The sequence below is a fragment of the Littorina saxatilis genome, linkage group LG1, assembly GCF_037325665.1.
Source record: "Littorina saxatilis isolate snail1 linkage group LG1, US_GU_Lsax_2.0, whole genome shotgun sequence".
Classification (NCBI taxonomy): domain Eukaryota; kingdom Metazoa; phylum Mollusca; class Gastropoda; order Littorinimorpha; family Littorinidae; genus Littorina; species Littorina saxatilis.
In genome coordinates, this window is record NC_090245.1 from 75748341 (window position 1) to 75761739 (window position 13399).

Below are 13399 nucleotides of genomic sequence, written 5' to 3' on the forward strand. Positions count from 1 at the left end.
ACCATGTAAGGTTGGACCATGCAAGGTTCGACCATGTAAGATTGGACCATGTAAGGTTGGACCATGTAAGGTTGGACCATGCAAGGTTGGACCATGTAAGATTGGACCATGCAAGATTGGACCATGCAAGATTGGACCATGTAAGATTGGACCATGTAAGGTTGGACCATGTAAGGTTGGACCATGTAAGATTGGACCATGTAAGGTTGGACCATGTAAGGTTGGACCATGTAAGATTGGACCATGTAAGGTTGGACCATGTAAGGTTGGACCATGTAAGATTGGACCATGTAAGATTGGACCATGCAAGGTTGGACCATGCAAGGTTGGACCATGTAAGATTGGACCATGTAAGGTTGGACCATGTAAGGTTGGACCATGTAAGATTGGACCATGCAAGGTTGGACCATGCAAGATTGGACCATGCAAGATTGGACCATGTAAGGTTGGACCATGTAAGGTTGGACCATGTAAGGTTGGACCATGCAAGGTTGGACCATGTAAGATTGGACCATGTAAGATTGGACCATGCAAGATTGGACCATGCAAGATTGGACCATGTAAGATTGGACCATGTAAGGTTGGACCATGTAAGGTTGGACCATGTAAGATTGGACCATGTAAGGTTGGACCATGTAAGGTTGGACCATGTAAGGTTGGACCATGTAAGATTGGACCATGCAAGGTTGGACCATGTAAGGTTGGACCATGTAAGATTGGACCATGTAAGGTTGGACCATGTAAGGTTGGACCATGTAAGGTTGGACCATGTAAGGTTGTACCATGCAAGGTTGGACCATGTAAGATTGGACCATGCAAGATTGGACCATGTAAGATTGGACCATGTAAGGTTGAACCATGTAAGGTTGGACCATGTAAGATTGGACCATGTAAGATTGGACCATGTAAGGTTGGACCATGTAAGGTTGGACCATGTAAGATTGGACCATGTAAAGTTGGACCATGCAAGATTGGACCATGCAAGATTGGACCATGTAAGGTTGGACCATGTAAGGTTGGACCATGTAAGATTGGACCATGTAAGGTTGGACCATGTAAGGTTGGACCATGTAAGATTGGACCATGTAAGGTTGGACCATGTAAGATTGGACCATGTAAGGTTGGACCATGTAAGGTTGGACCATGTAAGATTGGACCATGCAAGATTGGACCATGTAAGATTGGACCATGTAAGGTTGGACCATGTAAGGTTGGACCATGTAAGGTTGGACCATGTAAGGTTGGACCATGTAAGATTGGACCATGCAAGGTTGGACCATGCAAGGTTGGACCATGTAAGATTGGACCATGCAAGATTGGACCATGTAAGATTGGACCATGTAAGGTTGAACCATGTAAGGTTGGACCATGTAAGATGGGACCATGTAAGATTGGACCATGTAAGGTTGGACCATGTAAGGTTGGACCATGTAAGATTGGACCATGTAAGATTGGACCATGCGTGACCCAACATGTTTTAAAATCGTCACCACGAGTTTTCGTCACACTCAACAATGGGACTTTAATTAGTGTACAGATGCTAGTTGTCTGATTGGTCAGTTTGAGAATCAACAGAGCTCTCGTGGATCCACGGAAACACGTGGAAAAAAAACAACAAGAGAAAAAACGGCTTCGCGATGCGCTAAACAATGAATTGTTTACGGTATATAATATTTTATTTACGGTATATAATGTATTATTTACCAAATCATGAATTATATAGCGGAAACCTATTATATAGCTATATAAAGCATTATTTAGTGTAATAATACTATTTCAAGGCAAAAACAGTAAATAATAAATTATTTATCTAAATAATAAATTATTTATCTAAATAATATTTTATTTAGATAAATAATATTTTATTTAGATAAATAATATTTTATTTACATATAATATTTTATTTATCTAAATAATATTTTATTTAAATAAATACTATTTTATTTATCTAAATAATATTTTATTTATTTAAATAACACTTTATTTACATATAATATATTGTTTAGAGAAAACGCGTAATTATTTATAAATAATGAGTTATTTACAAACACAATCTCTTATTTATGCTAAACAATGCATTATTTAGTGCTCTGGGCTCTCTTTTTTCTGTATCTGTAAATAATGCATTGTTTAATTTAAACAATGCATTATTTAGCTAAATAATGCATGATATAGCTAAATAAAGCATTGTTTAGCTAAATAACGCGTTATTTAGCTAAATAATGTGTTATTTAGACATCAAGAGCTAAAAGGGACTTTTGCACCATTCGGATTGCCATAATTTCTGTTGGTAACATCACACATGTGGCAAGCAGTGCTTGTTGCCGACTCTGCTGGGACAGGCAGCAGACGATTTTATTTAGGAACCAAATTCTGATTGGTTAAAACATAAAACCGGAACTCAAAGTACCACTTGTTCTTTGGAAGTATCAAATCAAGAACAGATAAGCAGGTAAATCTGAAATGGGTCCAGCACTTTTAAAAAATCGTAGTAAATCAGAAAACACAGTAAACGTTGGAAAAATCGTCCAGTATCGCTTCTACAGGTCTATACTTGGACAAAACATAAAGCAATTCAGTAAAGCTGACACTTCAAAATGTCTGTTTAGTTACACTTTAAATACATATATATACACACGTAAAACAATTACAAAAGATAAGCATGACAGTAAAAAAAAAAAATATATATATATTATTATATATATATATATAAAATAAAAGAGAGAGAGAGAGAGAGAGACAGAGACAGAGAGATAGAGAGACAGAGAGGGAGAGATGATGATGATGATGATGGAACTTTATTTTTCAAGGATAGAGGTTTATGGCGACGCCTTTTCTTACAACCGGTCCTTACTTCTAATACAAATGTCTAATAAATTTTTCTTTCTTTATTTGGTGTTTAACGTCGTTTTCAACCACGAAGGTTATATCGCGACGAGTCTAATAAATGATAAACAATATAAAGCAACATGACAAATAAACAAATTAAACGAACGACCCAGCAAACCATCGACAAGTAAGCAAACAAGCAAACAAACACAAACAACAAAATGACAAAGTAAGCAACATACAAATCAAAAGCGAAACATGCAACATGTTAATTGAGGTTACACATGTAAAGTGATCGACGGTAGAATTCACACAATACCAACGTTTACACTAATGCTTACAATGATTATATGGTGTAAATGATGAAGATGATGATGATGATGATGATGATGATGATGATGATGATGATGATGATGATGATTGATGATGATAATGATGATGATGATGTTGATGATGATGATGAAAAATCGCAACATAAATTCCACATAATACATGTAATAAAGAACATATTTTTGTAATTCATAAAGCTTTGCCAATTGTTGACAGCTACTTGAGGATGGGTCCAAAAAGTGTTCGAGACAATCTGCAAAATTAATTTTTTAACAAGAGGCGAAGCCTTCAAGGCTCACGTAAGAAATCGACAAACAGTAACACAAACTCAATCACTCCGTCACACACACACACAGTACACACACACACACACACACACACACACACACACACACACACGCACACACACACACACGCACACACACACACACACACACACACACACACACACACACACACACACACGCACACACACACACAGATAAAGAGCATAGGTGAAACTGTGCAAGAAAGCGAGACACTAGATCTAGATCTGTCTGTCTGCATGTAGCCTACTGACATGGACACGACTGCCAAATAGTCTCGGCCCGCTCAAAATAACAATCACCGAGACTTTCAGTAATTCCATCGCGTGACGTCTAACCCTCGTACGTCATAATGTGACGTCAATGTAATATGACGTCTTCAAATGTTAAAGTTTCTACCACAGACATACATACATACATACATACATACATACGCACGCACGCACGCACGCACGCACAGACAGACAAAGTTTATCATCGCATAGGCTACACTTACGTGAGCCAAAAATTGCTCGCTCTTTACGTAGGGCACCTAGGATGTTCCCGTTTGGTGAGCGTTCAAATGGAAGGGTGTTTGTACTGTGTGTAAAAGCCTGACAGTATCTGTGATGGTTTACGGGAGGCTTACTGTCCGGGCGTGATTTCCGGTATTGAATATTCATAACAGCCGTCCAGCACCAAAACGAGGCGCCATTGTTGTAGAAGACCAAGTCCACGAAAATAAATTCTTTGAAAATTTCTCACGCTCGACAGAAAGCAGCCAGGATGTTCCCGTTCGGTGAGCGTTCAAATGGAAGTATGCCTGTACTGTATGTAGACGCTCGGGGAGCTCTGTGATGGTTTACGGGAGGCTTACTGTGCCTTTAAGACTAGTAGCCATCTAGGTAGACATATAATGTTTATTCAGAGCTTGTCTAAAACGCTTTAGTGAGGTTAATGATCTTATTACAGACGGAATGGAGTTCCACACCATAGAGCCAGAGAAGGCTTGACTAGTTTTGAACAGATCAATCCTGGGTATTGGTGGTAGAAAATTGATAGACCCGTACCTTTCGGTGACTCTGTGAAATAGGTCCTGAATATAGTTGGGCACTTCGCCATGATATACTTTGTACATCATTACAGTCTTATTAAACTGTAACTGTTTAACTAGCGGCACTGAGGTAGTTTAGATTCTTTAACTTCAAATCAGCTGATAATTGTGGACCATTTAACATGATTTTAGCTGCCCGACGATGTAGAGAGTTTAATTTTTTCATGTGAACAGTGATGTTCCTAGGACTGGAGGGCAACAGGACAAAATGTCCTGAATCAAAAAACTAATAGGACATCATGTCCTGACTACAAAAAAACAATAGGACATTCAGATCAAGCGAACCAATCATGGCACCTAACCTTTTTAGATGCCAGTGCGGATTTGCGAAAGTTGCTGCAACCAACAGTGAACGAGTTTGAGGCAACGCCATCCTCCTGACAAATGGTGCAGAACATCAGTTCTTTTTCTTTGCTGTAGCTGAGCCAAGGGAACATAGAAAACCAGCTCTGCACAAACTTTCTGGTCGCCCCTACTTTCGTTTCTTGCGTCTCTTCCTGCGTCTCTTCCTGAGGTTGTAGATCTATTGGCTCACCTTCTGAGGCTTCAGTCTCCGACGGGGCCGAAGTGTCTGCCCTTTTCCCACGCAAACCTTTTTCTTCGGCGGCATCTTTGCAGAAATGTGGCGGCGGAAGTAAAGTGTCGCTGTCAAAAGTAGCGAGAGTTGTGGCTCTTGTAATATTGTTCGGTCGAGAGTTGCGTCCCTTGTGTTATTGTTTGACCGAGAGTGAAAATTGAAGTTCAAGTAGGCCCCGATTCGAACTCGTTTTAACGGGGTTTGATACTTCAGTTTGTACAGATTCTTCTTGCAGTGACCGCTCTAGACGTAAATACTATCGGACAATGACCGCTGACTTCGCGATCGGATCGGACATTTGACGGGGCAGAGGTGTTTGCAATCGGTCATTTTACAACCTAAATCGGTCTATGACCGATGACCGACGCCTCGGAACATCACTGTGTGAATATCAGAGACGCCATCCTAAAGACTCAATGCGTAATTAATATGGGATAAGATGTGGGCATGATAAAATAGTTTTAGTGTTGCGATATCGACATATTGCTTTAACTTTGATAGCAGAAACAAATTCTTGGATACTTTTTGACAAATATAATGTACATGAGATTGCCATTTTAATTCTTGATCGACTATCACACCCAAAACACGATGTTCCGTTACCTGCTGAACAGGTTGTGATTCCAGAGAAAGATTTAAATTAAGAGGTCGTGATTGGTGTTTTTGTCTTGTTGTAATAATCATGGTTTTTGCAGATATGGAGAGAAGGAAGCTAAATAGCTGATTTGTTGTTTTTAAAGTTCGTTTGTGCAGGCCACGTGCTCGATGAAATATGAAAGGTGACATGTTTGAAGGTGGAGGGTGAAGGGTTGCGTGGAATGTTTAGTGCACCAATGCTTTTTGTTGCAGCCTGCCTATTTTTACCTGTCTACGCGGGATTCAGCGGTACTTACGTCTACCGACTTATCTTCGCGGAGCGGTGATGCTGTAACCTGGTAACCTGGTGTTCAGGTGATTTGCTGTCGCTGTCGTCGTCCTACCAGCTACATTTCTACTATTTCTGGTAGACTACGGGGAGGACCTTCAGCGACTGAGTGAGGCGCCTGATATCTCCACTAATCCCTGCTTCGTTTCCACGCCAGCCGGCACTTCATTCAACGGAGCAGTTGTGGAGATAGACTATTTACGGGTCGCCCACTCAGTGGCAGAAAGCTAAGTGCACCATGTTCATTGCACCCTGTATACCACCTAGTCATCTTTTATATTTATGATTTCATTTGAGTGGTGACAACGTGGGGTGTGTGACACCTGCATTAACCAGCGCTTTTGGCAGATCAGTAACTTTCCTATCTATACACGGGATCAGCGTGTTATTATCATTTTCTAAACCTTAACTGGCATTTTTGTCAGTGACCTATAAGTCTCGAGGGAGGTGGCGAGTTCGTATATAAACAGGCGTCTGAAACTTATATTTTTGTTGATTCTATCTATTTGTATGACTGCGAGTGTGAATCGTGGTGTGGTTAGTTAGTTAGCAGTAACTAACCGTTCATAATCACCTTCTGTGATCATGTATAGTGAAACGTGACACTGGGTGCACTATCATAAAATTCTGGTTACACCAATTGTTGACTTCATTCAGACTAGACTGTAAGGAAACTTCAATTTCTTGAACAGTCCAATAGCTAGTGTGAAGCGTCGAATTATCTGCAAAAAATTCCGTTTTAATTTTTGAATTAGATATATGAAGGGAGAGGTCATTAATGAATACACAAAACAAAATAGGCCCTAAAACTGACCCCTGGGGCACTCCACTCTTTAAACATCCTTTGGGAGAGGTTTTACCGTTTATAGAAACATACTGTGTTCTGTTGCGGACAAAATTATGATTTAAAGAATGAACACGTTGCGGGATTGTTCACGTACAATGCGAGTTTATGTAAAAGTAATGTGTGATCTACGAGATCAAAAGCTTTCTTAAAATCAAGAAATACAGCCCCTGATATGTCCGAACGATTAATTGCCGATAGCCAGTTATCACATAGTGATGAAAGAGCTGTACTACAGGAATGTTTCGGACGAAACCCAGATTGAAAGTTGTGAAATAATTTGCACCTTTCCATGTAGTTCAGAAGATTCTTCTGGATGTGCTTCTCTAAAGGCTTTGATAAAATAGGAAGCAATGAAATTGGCCTGAAGTTATTTGGGTCAGACGCATCTTTATTTTTAGGAAGTGGAACGACATTTGCCGTTTTAAATGCATCAGGAAAAATATTTTGTTCAATGCAAAGATTATACACATACGTTAGGGATTCCACTATGTACGGTAGGGATAATTTAAGCAACGACGGGGGGATTTTGTCAGGCCCCATGGATTTATTATTCTGAAGGGTTTCTATAAATTTTCCAACTTCATGTACGGCAAGGAGAAGGGGAGGCAATGGGTGAAGAAAACGGAACTGCACTGTATGCGTCGCAGCTACGTCCCTTTGAAACAATGAACTGGTAAACTGAGCACCCGCTCTCACTCAAGTCAGAGCGCTCTCGCATCTGTGTGTGTGTGTGTGTGTGTGTGCGCGTGCGTGCGTGATGGCATGCGTGCGCTTGCGAATAAGGATGATTATCATAGTGAGTTCTGTTTGCTGTCACGGCCCGTGTGTGTGTGTGTGAGTATTATATGTCTGTGTGTGTGTATATATATATATATATATTTGTGTGTGTATGTGTGCGTGTCCCGTGTGTGCGTTCTTGTGTGCGTACGTGTGCCTCAGTGTCAGTGCCGACTGCGTCAGTGCCGCTTGCGTGCGTGCGCGCGCGCTTGTGTGTGTGTGTGTGTGTCGCGTGTACGTACGCGCACCTATCATTTTGTACACCATTCATGGAACATACCTGCTGAGAGTAGCATTATGAGAACGGTTCTTCTGGTCAGGTCCCGCACAGGCACACAGTCCCTTGCTTTTCTTTCCCTTTTTCCTGCCCGTACAAACAAGGTCTTCAATAAATTAGTGGATAGCGTACGCGGCACACTTATGTTATTGACGAGATAAGATTCTTCGCCACTCGTTATGTCCCGGGCACAAAAGCTAGACTGACCGAAGTACCGACTAACTGTGTGATGAGATAAACCTCACACGAGGAATAAATTCAATGATCCCATAAAACGACTGCAGTGCTTTTATTGATGCCGTGAGCCGAGGGCAGATCTAGTCCTGACAAACCATGTAGAGGAATGGTCGCACGTGTGGGTAAGTGGTAGTGGTAGTGTTGGACGCAAACTAAGAATCCGGGGCAGAGTTGGAATAATCGTGATTTCCCGAAACCTCATTTGATTTCCAACAAAGCGCCGCATTTCCGGAAACGAGCTGCCTCGTTCTAGAAATGGCAACCCTTCGACTGGCACAACAAAGTATACCCTTTTCACAGGTCATGAATAAGGTATATGAAAAAGCAAGGTCTTATACAGGGGAGGTCTTGAATTGGGGGTGTGGGGGTACACTGTGTAACAATTCTCTCAGTGACACTCAGCGCGCGCATGCAGCTAGCTAGTTGCTGCTGTCTCGATCTATTTTGAACACAATGATTTTTTTTCTTCTCAGAGTAGAGTGTTAGTTTGTTACAACAGGCTGAAATCATCTTTAATTTGAATCAACATTTTGCAACAATCAATCACATCAATATAGCGCACAGACTTGCACATCACGTTTTAAGAACCTAGATTACCATGCAGTGACAATTAGAGCCTACTCGGTAAAGGGATGTGTCTCTGCAGCCCAGAGAGACTGCGTTAGTTTAATATATATATAACCAGTCAGTAAGACTGAGTAAAACATTATTACAATCGATAGTTACCAGTGAAAAGTTATATCGGAACACTCTTGTTGTGTTTTCGTTGTTGTAAAATGTAAGATCTGAAACGTTAAAAATTACGTAAAATTGGTGTATTGGTCGAGTGGGATAGGTCGTTGAACTGTGTTGTTACAGCCCGCCGAAGTTATCAAAAGTGTTTTTGCGTTTGGTTTGGTGCGTTATACAATGCATCTGCTTTTTCAAGACTAAGCATTGATCACTTTAAAACACAAGGATCATCATAGGCCATCATGACTTGTATCATTTTACATCGCATTCTAAGAAAGAGCAGAATTCTCACTATGCGCGCAGTACATTTCTAGAATCGCTTAGCGCAAAGTTGGAATTCCTACAATGGCGGCCATTGTTGGAATTCCAACAAAGCGCAGGTCATTTCCGGAAAAGCGCCGATGACGAGATGGGTCGCAACAGTAGTGGTAACTCATCCACCATCCGACGGTACCCACCCCGTCACACACAGACCGACAGACAGACCGAGAGAACGACGTCAGACCGACAGACAATCATGTGCTCACCCAACGCAGTGACTGCAGGGGCAGTGCTTGTTGTGCTGAGAGGTGAGGGAGGAAATAGCACTGCGACGTCGGTTTGGGGTGCACAATTTTTCCTGCTCCATCATGTCTGGCTTGACACAGTCCTGCCAGTACGGCTCTGGCTCCTCGTCGCTGTCTTCCTCCACTACCTGGTATACACACACACACACACACACACACACAAACACACACGAAAGACACACGCACACACACACACACACATTGAGTGCGGTAGCCGTATTGATCGACAGACTGACGAACAAACACGCACACACGCAAGCAAAAATGCACGCAACACACACCCGCACACGCGCACGCACGCACGCACACACACACACACACACACACACACACACACACAAACACCTCCCCAATCACACACTCACTCAGTTAACCTACACCAAGGGAACAAGCGTTGCCCATCATGGACATCTTGAAAGAGGTGGAGTCCCCGAGGTTGTCTGGATAGATAACGTTCCAGTTGCCCTTGGTGGGGGTCAGCTGCAGGGGGCTGCTCCAACTTCCCTGCTGTCGCTTGCGCTCCTCGCTCAGGCGGCATTGCATTTGAGCCTGGCGGCGGTTGTAGTGGAAGGTGGTGGAGGAGTAGGAGGCCCCCACCTTTCTGGTATTGGGGGGAATCTGGTCCAAGGCTAGACCCTCCAGTCTCTCCGGCAAACTCCGGTTGGGATCTGGGCGATCCCTGCTACAGGAAACCTGGTTGGGTGACTCCGAGGACAGTCTCGATTCTGCTAGAATCTCTTTCCGGCTGGGATCTGGGCGATCCCTGCTACACGGAACCTGGTTGGGTGACTCGGATGACAGTCTGGACTCTGCTAGACTCTCTTTTCGGTTGGGATCTAAGCGATCCAAGGTAAAGGAAAACTTGGGTGACTCGGATGACGCTCCCGAAGTTGGTCTCATGCATAAGCTGTAAGAAGCTCCGGTTTGTCTTGATGCTAAATCTCTCCTCTTGCAAGCAAGGTGACCCAGATGACACTATTTAAGCTGGCTTAAAGCAGTAAAGTCTAAAGCTTTCAGCTCCGCAAGGAATCTTGGCGATCCCTGCTGCAGGGAAAACTGGGGTGACTCAGATAACACTTATTAAGCTGGTCTAAAGGTTAAACCTTTCAGCTTCTCTCACAAGCTGTGGTTGGAATCTGGACGATCTCTGTTGAGGAGCAACTTAGGCGATGTGGATGACACTCTTGAGTCTTGTCCAAATCCTACAACCTCGTTCTGATTAGAATCTCGGAAATCCCGGATAGGGCAAAGCCTAAGCGACTCAAATGACACCCTTGAATCAATTCAAGGCTCAATCTTTCATCCTCTGTGGCAAGCTGTGATTGGGGCGACCCCGGATATGGAAACAAATTAATTGTATCGGATGGGACTTTTAGTAAAACTGTTCCCAAGCTAAACACCCCAGTTCTTCCTCGAGCTTTGGTTTGGAACTGGGAAATCCCTTTCACTGGGAAACGTTGGTGATTCGGATATGACAATTGTGAATCTATCCAAGGGCTAATTCTTTACCAGAAAATCTCGGGTGGGGCCCGGGGTGGGATGGGGGGGGGGGGGGGGGGAGGGCTAGGGCGGTGGGGGCAAGGCTTTGCAACTGGTCTAGATGGACTCTGAGTGTCTCAGTGATTCAGACCAGTCACGAAGAAAAATTGGGACATCTCAGGTGATTGAGGGTACTGGGCGATCTACAAGACGACTTCGATCATCCAAATCGGACGGGTGATCGAAGGTTTGAGCTGCCTGGATAACTTCTGGTGGACGATCTTGATGATATTGATCGTAGACAGTATCCCGAACTCAAGATATCGACGGTCCTTGGGTGATGGTCCCCTGGATTTCTGTATAAACTGATGACCCCTGGGTAAAGATCCACTAAATCTCTGGATAAACGTAATGATGCCTGGGTGAGGATCCACTAAATCTCTGGATAAACGTAATGATGCCTGGATGAAGATCCACTGAATCTCTGGATAAACGTAATGATGCCTGGGTGAAGATCAACTGGATCTCTGGATGAACGTCTGTTAAGTGTAGACGACTTGTTGATAAACAAACTGTCTCAGGCGATCCCTGCACTAACTTGACTCAGACATGGCTTATTCAAGGTAAATTTCCAATATTACTAGTTGCAGCGACTTCAAAGTTTTGAATTTTTGACTGTGTTCGGTAAGGTATTTTGAATCCTATAACTTCATGAACTTGATTTCTCCCTCTCTCACAAACTAACTCATCCAAACATTCGAGCGCGATGTTCTCGTTGTGAATGGCTTCACTCTTCCGACATTTCACAGCCTTTAGTACTAACTCGAACGGACTCGATTGATGACGAAGATCCACGAAGCTTTGCCGCAATGGGCTTGTTACCACAGAGGAAAAAGATGTCCAAAGAAAGACGATCGCTCTGGTATACAAAATGTAAATGCTTCGTCCATGGAGCAATTAATCAAGATACGAATGCCATCGACTCAAATGACCATGGACTCCACATCGCCAAACAAGTTTGGTAAAAGAACGAGGGGGATATTTCTAGAGTTGCAAAGATCGCGTTGTTTACGTGCGATCCGTGACGACATATTTGACCTGACGTCATTTTAAAAAGAAGAAGGACATACAAGTCTTGGTCACGTGGCCTCGTAAAGGAGGGATCTTACTGCTGGTGCTGCGTCGCGAAAAAACAACGACTTTGGGGGGTGTGACTAGAAAAAGAACACGGTCGGAGTGCCATGAAAATTACTAATTGTTCTTCTAAACCTATTAAAAAAAAAAGACACCTCCAGCCGGATTTTGGGTTTAGTGCTAGAATTCTTTGGTAGGGCATATGCATTATATAGGCCTATATTGCAGTTCCGGAGCAAATTTCTTTGCAAGTTTGTATTCAAAGGCATTTTTGTCGCAACCTAACGAGGCACAGCTCTAAAAATGGTTACAAACAAATTCACACACACGGGTAGCGCGACTCTGGAGCTCAAGGGCGGATCCAGGATCACGATTTTTTTGCTTGACCTTTCGGAGCTCATGGGGGCTGCCATTTTGTTTTCTTCTCCGACATATGTTCCGGTTTAACATAAGGCGGAAACCCCAAAATATAATGACGGCCGCCTTTTTCGAAATAACATTTTCAGAGATTGTACACAAAAACAACGTTACGCCTGAACGGAAAGATAGAATGTTGCTTTCGCTAGATTTCAAGTCACGCTTTTCACTTTTCCGAGGAAGCCAACCGCTGAGAGTGAAGAAACGCCGCTGTTCGCCCTTCAAAATCTCCAGTCGCAGACGACCTTCGCTTTTGCTGTACAGTCTATGCAGGTGCAATGTTACTCATTTCGATCAGCTCGTTTTCGTATATTTTTTTTGTATTAAGATCATTTAGAATGATTGGAATCAAAAGCAGGAATGATTCGGCATGCAGCCGGGCGCAGTGGCGTGGTGGTAAGACGTCGGCCTCCTAATCGGGAGGTCGTGAGTTCGAATCCCGGTCGCTGCCGCCTGGTGGGTTAAGAGTGGAGATTTTTCCGATCTCCCAGGTCAACTTATGTGCAGACCTGCTAGTGACTTAACCCCCTTCGTGTGTACACGCAAGCACAAGACCAAATGCGCACGGAAAAGATCCTGTAATCCATGTCGGAGTTCGGTGGGTTATGAAAACACGAAAATACCCAGCATGCCTACTCAATGAAAGCGGAATGAGCTGACTATGCTCTCAGAGCATAGTAGCAGTAAGCTAGATTCTTTCTCTTCAGTTTGTCAGTTCCGTGACTGAATTTTGTCTCCAAGAATGTACCACTTGCTTGATTTTGATTGTTTGCTCAGCTCATCGGCACGAAATTTATCATGCAAAATATCAATGTGTTGAATGAGAACGGAATAAGAGAACTTCAAACATGTATCTGCTTGCAAAAACAATCGC

At 42.9% G+C, this 13399-nt stretch overlaps 1 protein-coding gene and 1 long non-coding RNA gene across 3 annotated transcripts in view; one reads left to right on the top strand and one right to left on the bottom strand.

The window, feature by feature from the left end:
* The window catches only part of LOC138979442 (uncharacterized), a 29944-nt gene extending 18911 nt beyond the window's left edge, over positions 1–11033 (bottom strand). Inside the window, exons 1-3 of one of the 2 annotated variants that reach the window (XM_070352164.1) lie at positions 9870–11033; positions 9457–9619; positions 7964–8047 (exon numbers count right to left, since the gene is read on the bottom strand). In XM_070352164.1, coding sequence (XP_070208265.1) covers positions 7964–8047; positions 9457–9619; positions 9870–10395 — 773 coding nt within the window. In that variant the 5' untranslated portion in view covers positions 10396–11033. The remainder of the gene's footprint in view (positions 1–7963; positions 8048–9456; positions 9620–9869) is intronic. The other variant, XM_070352173.1, reaches the window with a different exon arrangement.
* The window catches only part of LOC138979477 (uncharacterized), a 98075-nt gene that overhangs the window by 32636 nt on the left and 52040 nt on the right, over positions 1–13399 (top strand). The gene's annotated exons all lie outside the window — the stretch shown is intronic.